Genomic DNA, 15062 nt, shown 5'->3' with positions numbered 1-15062 from the left:
CCCTTCTTGGCAAGCAGAGGAAGGGATTTTTTTACATTACATGGGGCTCTCCCTCCAGCATTTAAAATACCACCCATATAAGGTGAGCCAGCCAGGTATGAAGCCTTCTACACTATATTTCTGCTCACATGAAAATATTCAAGTTAGAGAATAATTCTGCGTACACACTTCTTAATGTATATAATTTCCTAGACTTGATGACTAGGTAGCTAAAGGTGATGGAAGTAGCTTCCGTTTCCTGAAACACCTAGGAACACTCAAACACAAATCCCTGCTGTCCTTCAGTCCCAACTCTAAAACTTCATGTTTAAGTCTAGGATTGTTGGGACTCTTTTTCCATTAACATCTTGTGTCTCTCTGCTTCAAGTTGCTTGGTCAGAGTAATCTGTTCTTGTAAAAGGCGAATATTTTCCAGTTTACGGCTTTGTCTCTCAAGGTCTCTGACAACTCCTTCGTGCAGCCTCTGAAAATACAAGAGACATGGTTCATTATAGTCGATTGCATGGAACTAACACCCCTTTGCATTCCAACCTCTGTCACAGCACTGCCAAATATATAACTGGTACAAACTTTCAATTCTCTGTTCAAGACACAAGCTACTTTTCGAGTTTAAAATGACTAGAACGGAGCTCTGATAGGTGGATGTTGATAACTACTGGTAACATGCTAGGAAAACTGTATTTGTTGGTTCAGCTACATAATCTTCCTATAATGATAAAGTGTTAGACAACTGTAAATATTGTATATTGATCATTTCTACAGTATTACAGAGAGACAGCAATATATCTGTCGAAGATTATGACTTCTCCCCCATCCTTATCAGAATTCAACTAATCTGCCTGAAATATCTCAACTTGTGATCCTCTGCTTGAGCAGAATTAACAGACATTAACATACACAACATGGAGACTACATTAAAAAAATGAATTAAATGTAAAAGGATTATAACTGAAAGAGAAAAAGTTTTTCCACTTGGTTTATTTTGTGCACTTGACAGCATTTTGTTCTTAATCCCTTGAATCCATGCAGAGATCCAAGAATTCAGTGGAGATTCCAATGCATAGGGATCCACTAACGCAGAACTCACTGTGCTTTATATATAGTTAATTTAGCTGTTTCTTCTGTATAGGCAGACCTTGTTCCTGAAACTGGATCCCCGCAAGTAGGTCCAACTACTGAATCTGGGCTTTTGTCAATTTCCCTTTTTGTTTATGGGTATTTTGTGTGGGTAATTTGTACAAACAATAGAGGAAAGAAAGGCATATTGAAAACAAGAAAATACATCTGCAAAACTGCAAACATTGATAAAGGAACTATGGGGTAGGAGTGATACTTGAAACTGCTTCTAATTCCTTTGAGATTGACTAGATTTTAAGATGAAGGTGGCACCTTTAACAGAAGATATTAAAATATGACATTTGATTAGGGAAACACATGAAATAGTTGCATAGAAACCAATACTAGAAGAAGCACAGGGTTCTGTCCACATGGATCCAACTGCAGGCCCAGGCCCATATTTTGTTACTACCTATGGTCTTGATCCTTTCAAAACTTATAGGTCTGCCTAAATAACTAATTGATATGTGTAAAGCATAAATCTTTGCATGATCAGGATTCATATGTATTCATAGGCACTACAACTGCTGACTGGATGAATGCTGGAAAAAATAATTTATGAATAAATTAATAGCCAAATGCCAAAAAGGTAAATAATTTATTTGATTAATCTGATATTATATAGGCAGGCTTAACAGATCTGAAAATGCATTTGCAAATCATTCATTTTAAAAATTGACCTCAAAAAATAAAATAAACTTTCTAATAGGAAGAGGCATCGCTTCTCACCCAGAAACCAAGTACGTACGCATTTTGAGGGAAATAATGTGTTCCATCTGAATCATGAAGAAAAAATATTTTGTGCAAGAAATATTTTAATCTTGTTTTCAAAAATTATGGAGGCAGACAAAATACATTTCACCCAAAAATGTCAAAATCTCTCTGGAAATTAATTTTATGGGAATAGTTCTTTCCTATCAGTTTCAGTCAATTTAATTCCGATTATAAAATTACTACTGTCCTGACAAACTATTACTTTAGTAGTATAATGAAATGTACTACCATACTATATATACAGAAAAAATGTAGAGATTTTTATGAATGCAGGTTTCAAGCATGTCTCTTGATCCAATAAAATACACTCTTATAACCTACCAGGCTATGCTTTCATTCACTTTAGAGCTATAGTTATATATGTATTTTGCAAAAAATCTTTATGTTTTGTCCCAAATGACAGAGGACATCCTTCAGTACCATCAAAATACATACAAGCAGACTTAGGTGTGGTGTGGTCTATACACATAAGTTGCAACAGTTTGATTTTTTTATATCAGTTTAGGTTCAGTGGTTTTCAAACTACAGGGCGGGACCCTATAGTGGGTCACAATCCCATTTTAATGGGCTTGCCAGGGTTGGCTTAGATTTGCTGAAGTCTGGAGCTGAAGCCAAAACCAAGTACCACTGCCCTGGCAGAGAGATCAGGTTATAGACCTCTTACCTGGAGCTGAAGCCCTCAGGCTTCAGCTTTGGTCCCATTTGGAGCAGTGGGGTTTGGGAGGACTCAGGCTTTGGTTCCCCCCTCCTGGAATTGTGTAGAAATGCTTGTTGTCAGAAGGGGGTCATGATGCAATGAAGAATAGTGATAGAAATGTAGAGAACCCCGATTTCGTTAAACTGGCACAAGCTTAAATTCACTTGGCTTCTCTCAAATTAGTTCATGAAGGCCAAAAGTTTCTTAAATTGACATAAGCCCGATGTGAACTAATTTAAAAGTGTCCATATTAGAGGTCTGCATTAATTTAACTAAATTAAATTTTTAAACAATTTAGATAAACTGGTGCACTTTTGAGCACAGACAAAGCAATAGTTAACACTGATTATCAGATATCAGAAGGGTAGCTGTGTTAGCCTGGATCTGTAAAAGCAACAAGGAGTCCAGCGGCACCTTACAGACTAACAGATGTATTGGAGCATAAGCTTTCGTGGGCAAAGACCCACTTCGTCAGATGCATGTAGTGGAAATTTCCAGAGGCAGGTATAAATATGCAGGCCAGAATAAGGCTAGCGGTAACGAGGTTATTTCAGTCAGGAAGTGCGAGGCCCACTTCTAGCAGCTGATATGGAGGAGTGAACACCAAGAGAGGAGAAACTGCTTTTGTACTTGGTTAGCCATTCACAGTCTTTGTTTAATCCTGAACCGATGGTGTCAAATTTGCAGATGAACTGTAGCTCAGCGGTTTCTCTTTGAAGTCTGGTCTTGAAGTTTTTTTGCTGCAGGATGGCTACCTTTAAATCTGTTACTGTGTGTCCAGGGAGACTGAAGTGTTCTCCTACAGGTTTTTGTATATTGCCATTCCTAATATCTAATCCCACGCATACATGGAACACAAGCTGTCAGGAACAGTATCCCTGATGATGCCACAGCACAGCTGGTGGCTGAACTCCGTGACTTTATCCTCACACACAACTATTTCAGATTCGGTGACAATATATACCTCCAAACCAGTGGCACCATGATGGACACCCGCATGGCCCCACAATATGCCAACATTTTTATGGCTGACCTGGAACAATGCTTCCTCAGCTCTCGTCCACTAATGCCCCTTCTCTACCTATGCTACATTGATGACATCTTCATCATCTGGACCCATGGGAAGGAGACTCTGGAAGAATTCCACCATGCTTTCAACATCTTCCACCCCACCATCAACCTCTGCCTGGACCAGTCTACACAAGAGATCCACTTCCTGGACACCACAGTGCACATAAGTGACCGTCACATAAACACCACCCTATACCGAAAACCTACTAACCGCTATGCCTACCTTCATGCCTCCAGCTTCCATCCCAGACACACCACACAATCCATTGTCTACAGCCAAGCACTAAGGTACAACCGCATCTGCTCCAACCCCTCAGACAGAGACCAATACCTACAAGATCTCCACCAAGCATTCTTGAAACTACGATACTCACACAAGGAATTGAGGAAACAGATAAACAGAGCCAGCCATGTACCCAGAAGCCTCCTACTACAAGAAAAGCCCAAGAAAGAAACTAACAGAACACTACTGGCCATCACCTACAGTCTTCAGCTAAAATCTCTACAACGCATCATCAGTGATCTATAACCCATCCTGGACAATGATCCCTCACTTTCACAGGCCTTGGGAGGCAAGTCAGTCCTCGCAAATTCTCACCAGCAACTATACACTGCACCACAGTAACTCTAACTCAGGAACCAATCCATGCAACAAACCTCAGTGCCAACTCTGCCCTCATATCTATACCAGTGACACCATCACAGGACCTAACCAGATCAGCCACACCATCACTGGTTCATTCACCTGCACATCTACCAATATAATATACGCTGTCATGTACGAGCAATGCCCCTCTGCTATATACATCGGCCAAACTGGACAGTCCTTACATAAAAGAATAAATGGACACAAATCAGATATTAAGAATGGCAATATACAAAAACCTGTAGGAGAACACTTCAGTCTCCCTGGACACACAGTAGCAGATTTAAAAATAGCCGTCCTGCAGCAAAAAAACTTCAAGACCAGACTTCAAAGAGAAACCACTGAGCTACAGTTCATCTGCAAATTTGACACCATCAGTTCAGGATTAAAGAAAGACTGTGAATGGCTAACCAAGTACAAAAGCAGTTTCTCCTCTCTTGGTGTTCACTCCTCCACATCAGCTGCTAGAAGTGGGCCTCGCACTTCCTGACTGAAATAACCTCGTTATCTCTAGCCTTATTCTGGCCTGCATATTTACACTTGCCTCTGGAAATTTCCACTACATGCATCTGACGAAGTGGGTCTTTGCCCATGAAAGCTTATGCTCCAATACATTTGTTAGTCTATAAGGTGCCACAGGACTCCTTATCGCTTTTACTGATTATCATGGCCTGCATTAGGGAGGCTATTTTTGCTTATAAAGTGCAGGAGAGCTGCATGAAGAGAAAATACAGATGTGCATGTCTACACTCTGGGCATTACAACGGCACAGCTATGGTGTCCTAACAATGCGCTGTAGTATCATGCACAGATGCTTTCTACAGTGACAGAAGGTGTTTTTCAGATGCTGTGGGACACCACCACCCCAGCAACAGTAGCGAAGTTGACAGAAGTGTTCTTAGATCCTTGAGTGCTGTAGCTATCTTGACTTAACTTTTAAGTACAGACCAGGCCTTGGTTATAGCTAAGAAATTAGAGGATCTATGAGAACCTTTAAAGGCTGAGTCCATCCATACTTCCATCCCACTCTACACCATCTTTTTAATCTCTGCTTTCCCTCATAGCCCTAATTGGAGACTCTGCTTTCCATATAATTGTTAGGCCCTTATGAAGTCTGTGGCCACCAGCCCCTGGATTTGGGGTAAGTGGAAATGCAATGGATAATCTCAGTTGTCATTTAAAAATGTAAGTTTTTGGTCCTATTGCTTGTGACTAGAGCCTTGAAGCTGAACCAATTTAAATTGACCACTAGGGTTGCAAGGATCAAACAGGTGGGACCCATTTCTGCTCTAGGGACTGCTAAATATCACGCAATGCACACAATCATTTCATGTAAAATTCATGTATGTTTGGGGTGTACCTCAAATAATCAGCTCACCAACTCTCCCTAAAATTGTGATAAAGCTGGACAGAGGAATAGATTGCAATTTGGGTGGAAAGAGATGGGACATAACATTGTCAACAAAAATGCTAATGAAAAAACTTCAACAACAAATGGTCCCACTGCACCTTAAAGACTAACAAAACATGTAGATAGTATCATGAATTTTCACGGGCACAACCCACTTCTTCAGATTAATCTGAAGGTGCCACAGGACCATTCAACGTTTTTTTAAGGTTTTTCAGGGTGGGTACATCTACACAACAGTGTTATTCTGAAATAACATAGTCTGCTTCTATACTAAAAGCAGTTATTTCGACATATTGTCAAAATAATGTTGAGCTGGAGGACTTCTTACTCTGACCCCTGTAACCCTCATTTTATGAGGAGTAAGGGAAGTCAGAGGAAGAGTGCTCTTTCTTGGACTTCCTGCTGAGTAGACCGCGACAAAAACCGAAACCGACTTAGCTCGGGCTGTGCAGCTTATTTCGGCTTTCGCCCTGCTGTGTAGCTGTGCCCTTACAGACTAACACAGCTACCCCTCTGAGACTTTTAAAATGCTGATGCTGATTCTGCCCCATGAGACATATTTTCACAGCTAACCAAGAAGCTCCTCTGCACCCTCCACATTTAGAGAGTTTCATGCAGTCCTTCAGATCTGACAATGCCGCCTGTCAGCTGGACAACTGTTGCAATTAGCCACCATCTGGGATTTCCAGTCAGAAGCACAGTGGCAATTCTAAATGTGCCTGATCAAAGACACTCAACACTATGCTATGAATGGAGCTGAAGTTGAAGGCAGTAGCACAAGCAGTGCTGAACCTACTGGAATTTTCACAGTTACAAGGAACAGGATGCGGGAGAGAAGTCTTATGGTCAACTGGGAAAGTCTAAAGAACAAATTGTAGTATGGATTATGGGAATGTATAAAGAGGGAAGGGCAATTAATACAGATACAGAGAAAGGTGGGGACAGAGCTGTTGGGAGTCAGGGTAAGTCCCCATACTTGCTGTAATCTTAAAAAAAATAAAAATAAAAAAAAAGATAGGCACCATCTTAAGGAACTAACCACATGCATTAATCCACCTCACAGTTTCCCTTCTACACGCATGCGCACATAAATTACATTAGAAGAGTACTAAATTTACATAGGTAAAGCACTCAAGAGTGAGGAAATGCCACATGTACCACCTTAATTCAGTCCCTTGCATGATGTTGGATGAAACAGCCTTTAACTACATGATTACATGCTATTTTTCCTTACAGCATCCCTGTGCACAGTATGGATGGTGCTGATTTAATGAACATCTTTTCTCCCCAAGTGTGATGTCTGTCCCAGTCCTGTTCCCAACTAGGGATGTAAGCAACTAGTCAACTACTAGGGATGTGAAGGACTAGTCAACTATCCGATTAGCAAATACAGTAACACAAACATCCAACTATCCGATAAGCTAATGATTTTCGGATAGTCGACAGGCTGGTCGACTAGTCACTCCCCCCTCCCCTCTTGCTGCCTCTATCAGAAAAAGGCAGCGGAGGGGGGGGGGAACAGGAGGGGGTACTTCAAAGCGGCAGCACCGCTTGGAGTCTGGGGCCAGATCCCAGGCTCTCCACAGCGCTGCCACTTTGAAACACTGTGTGCAGTCCAAGGCCAGATGGGGGTGTCCCCAGGCTGCAGGCAGTGTTTCAAAGAGGCAGTGCCGCATGGAGCCCAGGATCATCTGGGGACTCCTCCCGCTAACCTCGAGCTCCATGCAGCGCTGCCACTTTGAAACACCGGGGGGAGCCCGGATTCGGGAGCCTCATGGAGCCCAGGATCAGCGGGTAGTCGAGTAGGAACTCGACTAATTGCTTCCTCCTCTTGCTGCCTCTATCAGAGAGAGGCATCAAGAGGGAGGTGGGAAGAAAAAGCTTTTGCTGGGGGAACTGGCTTAAAAGCGAGTTCTCCCCCCAGCACTGTCTCCGCTGGGGGTAGAGGAGGTAGGGGGAAATGTAGCGAGTGGGGATTGAAACAGCCCGGCTCACGCTGGTCCCTCTGCTGCTCCTCTCCCTTTGGAATGTACAAGAGCCATCTGCAGCTCCTGTACATTTCAAAGGAAGAGGCACAGAAGGGAACCCATGCCAGCCAGCCTGGACAGTTTTGCTCCCTGAGGTTCCTGCTGCCTCTCTCTTCTGAAATGTACAAGAGCCATGGGCAGCTCCTGTACATTTCAAAGGGAGAGAGACAGAGGGAACCACTAATGCACACAGATCTTGTACATTTCAGAGGGCGAGGCACAGTGGGAAATTCCATTAACTACTCAATTAGCTGATTCATTGAAATTTAACATCCCTATTTCCAACCCGCAGGCTCCTAATCCCAGTCCAAAGTCTCATTGCCTAACTATTCCATCTTCCCTTCTGGGTTCCCCATCTAAATCCCAGTTTCACTCTACCCCTACCTACTCATCCCAATCCCAAGTATTTTGCACAGCCACAAGACTCTTGTGCTTTCTGCAGCTCCCTTCTCCATGCTGCCTGGTGATAAAGCAGTGTCCAACTCCACCGCCACACAGAGAAGTGGGGAGCAGAAATTGTTGGGAAAGTTCTGCTTAGTTTCTAATCTATAGCCTGAAAATTGAGCCTACATCTTCATTAAGTTAGCTACTAAACTCTACCAAGTGTCTACTGAACATGTGCAAAATGAGATATTTCAAAGGGTTGGCTAGCTTTTCACAGAACAGCAGAAAGGCACATCCATGATACAAAGGACAAATGCCAAGCCTTTGCTCCAAAACAAGGGAGCGTTTGTACTTCTCAGTAAACTGTTAGAAATAATTATTTTAGCATGAACAAAACAATGCATTTTTGCCTAATGCTTTCCTTGAAAATGGCTGAATTATTTCAGCTGGGAAAGAAAAATCAGCCCAAGACATACATACAGCACTGGAAATTTCAATCTGAAGAATTACACTTTGGTAAAGCTATGAAGAACTAGAAACAGGATCCTATAATAGGAGTGTTTTGGACAACCCTTGCTAGAGGTGGTGCTAATACTGCATTCAGAACACAGCTGGAGTCCTAAATAAAAGGACTCAGCATCTTCTCAAGTGACACTTCATACCTTGTAGGACTCTACGTTCGAGGTTGGGGGTCCACCAGCAGTTATCATACATTTGTGTAAAAAGCCAGAACCATATCAAGTTTAAAGCCCATGCAAAATCTTTGACAGCTTTCAGGTTGGGTTGCTAGACTGCACATCCGCCAGTATAAACCAGGAAATGCGAAGGAGCATTGACTGATTGAACTGCTTGTTCTATCTCCCATCAACTCCCTTCCTTGACCACCTTCCATAACTCCACCCAGATCAGCAAACAGCATGCGGCCCTAAGCAAGACAGAAGTCTACCCCCATGTTGATGTAATACTGCCCAGAGGAACTCTGCAAAGAGACTTTATCACACAAGGAACAGAAATAGGCCCCCCAGTCACAAAACACCCCACTTTCCAGTTTCCTCCTCCAAGAGTGATGGAAGGACATCCTGGCCAGTGCAAAAAAGAAGGCTGATGAGGAGGTATCACCTACAGAATCTCTCAGCACAGCTCAGAGGAGGGGAATAGCATGAAGCATGAGTAGGTACAGATGCTCAGGGATGGCAGGCTTGTATAACTTTTGATGGTGTCCAGAATGGATCCAAGCCCAACTTCCCCAAATCTGCCTTGTAAGGGTCGGAACAGGGAGGGTTCTGGCTTTGGGGTGGGGATGAGGGGGATTGTGATGTGGGAGGGGCTCAGGGCTGGGATGAGGAAGGGGGTGAGGGGTCTTGCTGGGGGTGTGGGCTCTGGTGTGACAATAAGGAGCTCAAACTTTGAGGTGCAGCAGGCAGGCTGCCCCAGGGTTGGCACCAGAGAGGAGGACTCCCTCCAGCCCTCCCCATCTTGGCACTCACCCAAGCCCCAGAAGGAATCCACTTTGAGTGCCTGCTGGGGTAAGAGAGGGCTGCCATGCACCTTCTCCCAGCAGACAAAGCAGTCAGCCTGCCATCCGCCTCACTCCCTTATCGCCAGGCTACAGTGGCTGCAGCCAGCAAGGGAATGCAGGGGGTGCCTGCTGCCCTGGGCACAGCTCTAGCAAGGGCAGGAGAGGCACACGGGGAGCCAGCAGGTGGGACCAGGAGATGCTCCAGTGCTGTCACACAAGACTGGTGGAGCCCAAGCACCATGGGCCTATACAGCTCAGCATCCCTACAGCCACCTGTGGCTCGGAGAGAGTGGAATGGCATGAAATATGAGCATGTACAGATGCTCTCAGCGTAGCTTGGAAGAAGGCAATGGCATTGAACATGAGCAGGTACAGGCACTCTTGGCATGGCTCAGAGCGAGGGGATGGCGAAACGCACAAGTGGTTACAGACACTCCTGGCATTCCTCAGAGGGAAGGGACCAGCATGAAGCATGAGTTGGTAGAGATGTTTTCAGTGCAGCTGAGGAAGAGGATGCCATGGAGCACAGGTGCATCAGCAGAGAGCGACTGAGACCACTACCCAGGCCCAGTGTGCCCCTGAAGCTGTGCAGCAGCACTGCCCCGCAGCGGCTTAACAAGCCCCACCCAGCTCCAGACACCAGCCACCAGCGAGGAGTCTGCGACCACTAGCGAGGCCCCAGCACATTCGAACCTGCCACCGCTTCTGCCCGACCCTGGGAACCCGACAGCAGGTCGTCGTGGGGAGACCGACTGGGCAGAGCGGGGGGCGGAGCTGGGACAGTGGGGGGCGGGGCTCAGTGATGGGCGGGGCCGACGCTGGGGATGTTGATAGTCATTGAACAGGTGAGGGGTAAGCGCTGGGCAGTTAACCGGTTACCCACCCGCACCCCGTAAGGCACCGGTTAACCCTTTACCCCCCTGACAGAAGCAAGGTCCCTGCACTTGAGGCTCAGGGGCGGGGCCAAACATGAGGGGCGTGGCCAAAAATGAGGGGCGTGGCTACGAGCCAGGGGCGGCGCCGGGCCTGAGGGGGAAATCGTTCTGGGGGCGGGGCCGGAACGTCGCAGGGTCCGAAGAAGGGCGGGGCCAGGGCGAAGGGGCGGGGCTCCGAGTGAGGGACAGCGTCGGAACCCAGGGGCGGGGCTGAGGTGGCGACTCGCTCGCGCCTCCGCAAGGGGCGGGGCCAGGCTGAGGGGGCGGGGCTGCGAGTGTCGGAACCCGAGTGTGGAGGGGGGGGAGGGGCGGTCGAGGCTGAGGTGGCGACTCGCTCGCGCCTACGTGGGGGCGGGGCAGCGCTGGGCCGCTCGCACTCACCTCCCTGACGCGCCGCTGCTGGATGTGCACGGCGGCCACCGTCCCGGCCGAGAGCAGCACCGAGATGCCCAGCGCCACCTTGGAGGCCGTCGACATCCCCCTCCCCCACCCGGCCGCTGCGGAGCGCGAGCCGCACAGCGCGGGCGGCCAGGGCATGCGGTGCGCGCGCGCTGACTCGCCCACTCAATAGAACGCGGAGAGACTCGATCGGTCCTCTGCCTGCCCCCCCCCGTCCCTCGCTACCCAGGCCGAAATAATCGAAGGCCGAGAAGGGGATTGGGGGAGGCAGAGGAGGGATTGCTGCTGTCCTGGGCAGGGAGTGCTGGAGGGGGCGGGGCCATTGCCTTGGTACGTGGGGGGAGGGGTGCCATGCCATGCACGGAGGGGATGCTGGGCCGTGCTGGCCCGTTGCCTGGTGCATTCAGAGGAGCTGTCAGCCCCCTCCCCCAGCTCTGCTGCTGGCCCCTTCCCCTGTGGGCAGAGGGGTCCCCACCTTCCATCCCTGATGTGCAATGGGCTGCTATGGGGCAGAGAGCCCCCCGCCTGCTCCCGCTCCCTTGCCTGGGCGTGGGGCCTGCTGCTGTCCTCTCTCCTCCTCCTTAGGGCTTCCTGTCATCTCCTGCCTCCCTCCTGCTGCCTCGCCCTACCAGTGGCACCTGCCCACCTCTTCTGCTGCTGCCACACCAGCTCCCTGGCTTTCCGCTGGCGGGAGTGATACTGTGGGAGCTCAGTGCTTGGACCAGCCTCAGTGCTGCAGCCGTCTGTAGGAAGGGGGCTTCTGGGGGACGGTTCTTTAAATCATCTGGTGACCACCAACATCACCCCAACCAAGGCCAAGCACATCTCATCAAAACCCTCCTGCGCTGGTTGTGTCTTGTCTCAATGAAGAACCGTGCTTTGCCACCTGTTCCCTTAACAGCTTCACTTGCAAGATGTTAGATGCATCTGACAAAGTGGCTTTGGCTCACAAAAGCTTATGCCCAAATAAATCTGTTAGCCTTTAAGGTGCCACAGAACTCCTCATTGTTTTAAGTGAGGAACAGTAACAGGCAAGAGTGATTTGTTATTTGTACTGATATTTATGCAAAACACACAAACCGCATCTGAAGAGTCAACCCTTCATAGTGATGCCTCCTTGTTTTAATTTCCCCCACATACCTTGTGCCTTCAGCTTCCATCTCACCCCCCATCCTTATTACATCCCTCTTCTGCTTGCTTGACAAGTGACTTAGCCTTTTCTCATATTACCCCCCTGCCTGGAATCATTTCCTTAATCCTGTGAATTGCACAACTTCACTCTTCCAATCCTTCCTTGTTTAGTCTGTTCTTAGGCCCTGTCTGTATTGAAGACATTTGCATGAGTGAAGCAACATCACTCCAAATGGAGCACAAAGATGTGCTACCCTGGTTCAAAATAGGGCTTGCATTGGTATGAGTTAGCCCTGCAGGATCCCCCTTTTTACTAGTGCAGCTCATCTTCATTTGGGGGTTCCACTGCTTCTCCTCACCTTAGGACTATGTGGAAGCCTGGGTCATGGCTGATATAATGGGCAGGAGACTCCAGGTGTCTGAGCTTGCCAGAAGGTGTCCCTTTAAAAATGCTAAGAAATACTTTACGTTGGGTATTTTAGCTCATTTCCCCACTCCTCCAATCATATTAATGACTGAACTGTTTCCCTCTGGTCTTTTGCAGACTGTCTCAGAGCAGAAATGGACCCAATTTGTTAAAGCTCCATTTGTCGCTGTTAAAATCACCAACAAAAGAGGTTTGATTTCCTTGTTACATGCATTTCAAGGAAGGAAGGTCAATAAAAGCTGTCCAACAGCTCCAGTGTTGTGGGGTTATGACAGAACTTGTTCCAGAATTCCTTGCCTAATTTGCCATGCTGGAAATATGAATAGTTAAAAGTGCTGGAAAAACAAACATCTTTCAAAATTCATGGGTCTTACACATGCCTATCACAATGTGTGGTGTCCCTCATCAGGTGCACTAAATGCCCCAACAACAAGCATGTGGAAAAAATCCAGACAATCCCTCTAACATGAAATCATACAAAAAATTATAAAAGCTAAAACACCAGCTCACCCATGGCAAATCCTTTTTATAAAGCACTCACTTCATTCTCAGTCCTCATCCTCTAAAGAACCCTGCACAGCACCTTCAAAAGACAAGCTAACTTTACTGGTATCAAGCATAACTTTGCTAGATACTAAGAATCCTATACTGAATAGAGATACTGGATTTCTGGCTTATTACAGCAGTGGTTCTCAACGAGGCAAACATGTAACCATGAGGGCAAACAGAGGTCTTCCAACAAAAGGTACATCAGCTCAGCTAAAGTACGTCCACATAGCAACATTATCTCGTAATAACTCCCATTATTCCAAAATAACAAAATGTGTGTGTATGTTACAATCCTTTATTCCGAAATAATGTCGAGCTGGAGGACTTCTTACTCTGACTCATGGTCACCCTCATTTCAGGGGGTATGTCTACACTACCCCGCTAGTTCGAACTAGCGGGGTAATGTAGGCATACCGCACTTGCAAATGAAGCCTGGGATTTGAATTTCCCGGGCTTCATTTGCATAAGCCGAGCGCCGCCATTTTTAAATCCCGGCTAGTTCGAACCCCGTGCCGCGCGGCTACACGCGGCACGGAGTAGCTAGTTCGGATTAGGCTTCTAATCCAAACTAGCTGTACTCCTCGTGGAATGAGTAGTACAGCTAGTTCAGATTAGGAAGCCTAATCCGAACTAGCTACTCCGTGCCGCGTGTAGCCGTGTGGCACGGGGTTCGAACTAGCCGGGATTTAAAAATGGCGGTGCCCGGCTTATGCAAATGAAGCCCGGGAAATTCAAATCCCAGGCTTCATTTGCAAGTGCGGTATGCCTACATTACCCCGCTAGTTCGAACTAGCGGGGTAGTGTAGACATACCCAGGAGGAGTAAGGGAAGTCGAAGGAAGAGTGTTCTTCCTTCAACTTCTTGCTGTGTAGACAGCGCCAAAAGCCGAATTAAGCTATTTTGACTTCAGCTATGCAATTGACATAGCTGAAGTTACGTAGCTTAGTTCAGCTTTAGTCCTGCTGTATAAACGTACCCCAAGATATTTGCCTAGTTTTACAACTGGCTACATAAAAAGCATTAGGGAAGTCAGTATTAACTACAATGTCATACAATGACTTGTTTATACTACTCAATACTCTATGCACTGAAATGTCAGTACCATATTAATATTCCAATTGCTTTATAATTATATGATACACATGATAAAGTAGGTGATTTTTCAGAAATAGAGTGCTGCAACACTTTTATATTTATCTGATTTTGTAAGCACATAGTTTTGAAGTAAGGTGAAATTTGGGGATACACAAGACAAATCAGTCTCCTGAAAGGGAAACTGTCATCTGGAAATGTTGAGAGCCCTTTTCTCTCTAGGACTGGAGGCGGGTTAACAGACTACTTCACCTGGAATGATCTCTTGAAATATGCGTTAACTACCGATGCTAAACAAGCTGTTATACCTTGTATTTAGCTGGAACAAAGTTGGTCCAATAAAAGATATTACCTCACCCATCTTGTCAAACAAACAAAAAAAAAGACCTTCTGGAATTCAAGGCGGACTGTGGGCTGCACTTGTATCTTTGCCCAGAACAACCAGAGTCCACACAGCGAGAACAGTTGGGAAACGCCACAGAGCTAGACTGGCCCGCCTGCCAAGTCCTTACCAGCTGGGGGTGATTTCTGTAATCCAGCAGCTGAGCAAAGCAGCATACACCTGTGTGACAGCACATCAGACGGTAACCACCAATGGCTCACATGGCGCTGGAAATATTTCTAAGTTGGGGAGCTGAGTTGCACCGCCCTTTAGACCTGTTGATTGGTTTGCCAGTTCTCTCAGGACGGACAGACTGGACTCCATTGCTGCAAATGGCATTCGGTCTATTCAGTTCGGGAAAGTTAGCAATTCTCATCGCCTTGGGGGTATCTGCAGAGCCCAGGGCAGACAGCAGGACGCTGGGGCTGGCAGGGCCAGCAGGCTGCAGAGCTTGTGGCAGGGCCAGTGGGCAGCAGAACCCTGAGGGCTGGTAGCGCCCATG

The 15062-nt window shown here is 46.6% G+C and overlaps 1 protein-coding gene across 1 annotated transcript; it reads right to left on the bottom strand.

The window, feature by feature from the left end:
- Nucleotides 1-312: 312 nt before the first annotated feature.
- PET117 (PET117 cytochrome c oxidase chaperone) lies at nt 313-11168 on the bottom strand. The gene is made up of 2 exons (XM_075925758.2): nt 10962-11168; nt 313-463 (listed from the first exon to the last, which is right to left on the bottom strand). Exons 1-2 carry the CDS (start codon nt 11115-11117, stop codon nt 314-316), a joined length of 306 nt encoding a protein of 101 aa, XP_075781873.1. The 5' UTR covers nt 11118-11168; the 3' UTR covers nt 313.
- Between the last annotated feature and the right edge of the window lie 3894 nt (nt 11169-15062).

Source organism: Pelodiscus sinensis, chromosome 3 (assembly GCF_052426305.1).
Source record: "Pelodiscus sinensis isolate ZL-2025 chromosome 3, ASM5242630v1, whole genome shotgun sequence".
NCBI lineage: Eukaryota > Metazoa > Chordata > Testudines > Trionychidae > Pelodiscus > Pelodiscus sinensis.
This window is presented reverse-complemented; position numbering and strand designations above follow the sequence as displayed.

Coding starts and splice junctions, on each gene's coding strand:
- PET117 (XM_075925758.2), bottom strand. CDS start 11,117: ATGCCCTGGCCGCCCGCGCTGTGCGGCTCGCGCTCCGCAGCGGCCGGG. Junction 464..10,961: donor AGCAGCGGCGCGTCAGGGAG/GTGAGTGCGAGC, acceptor TTGTATTTTCAG/AGGCTGCACGAAGGAGTTGT.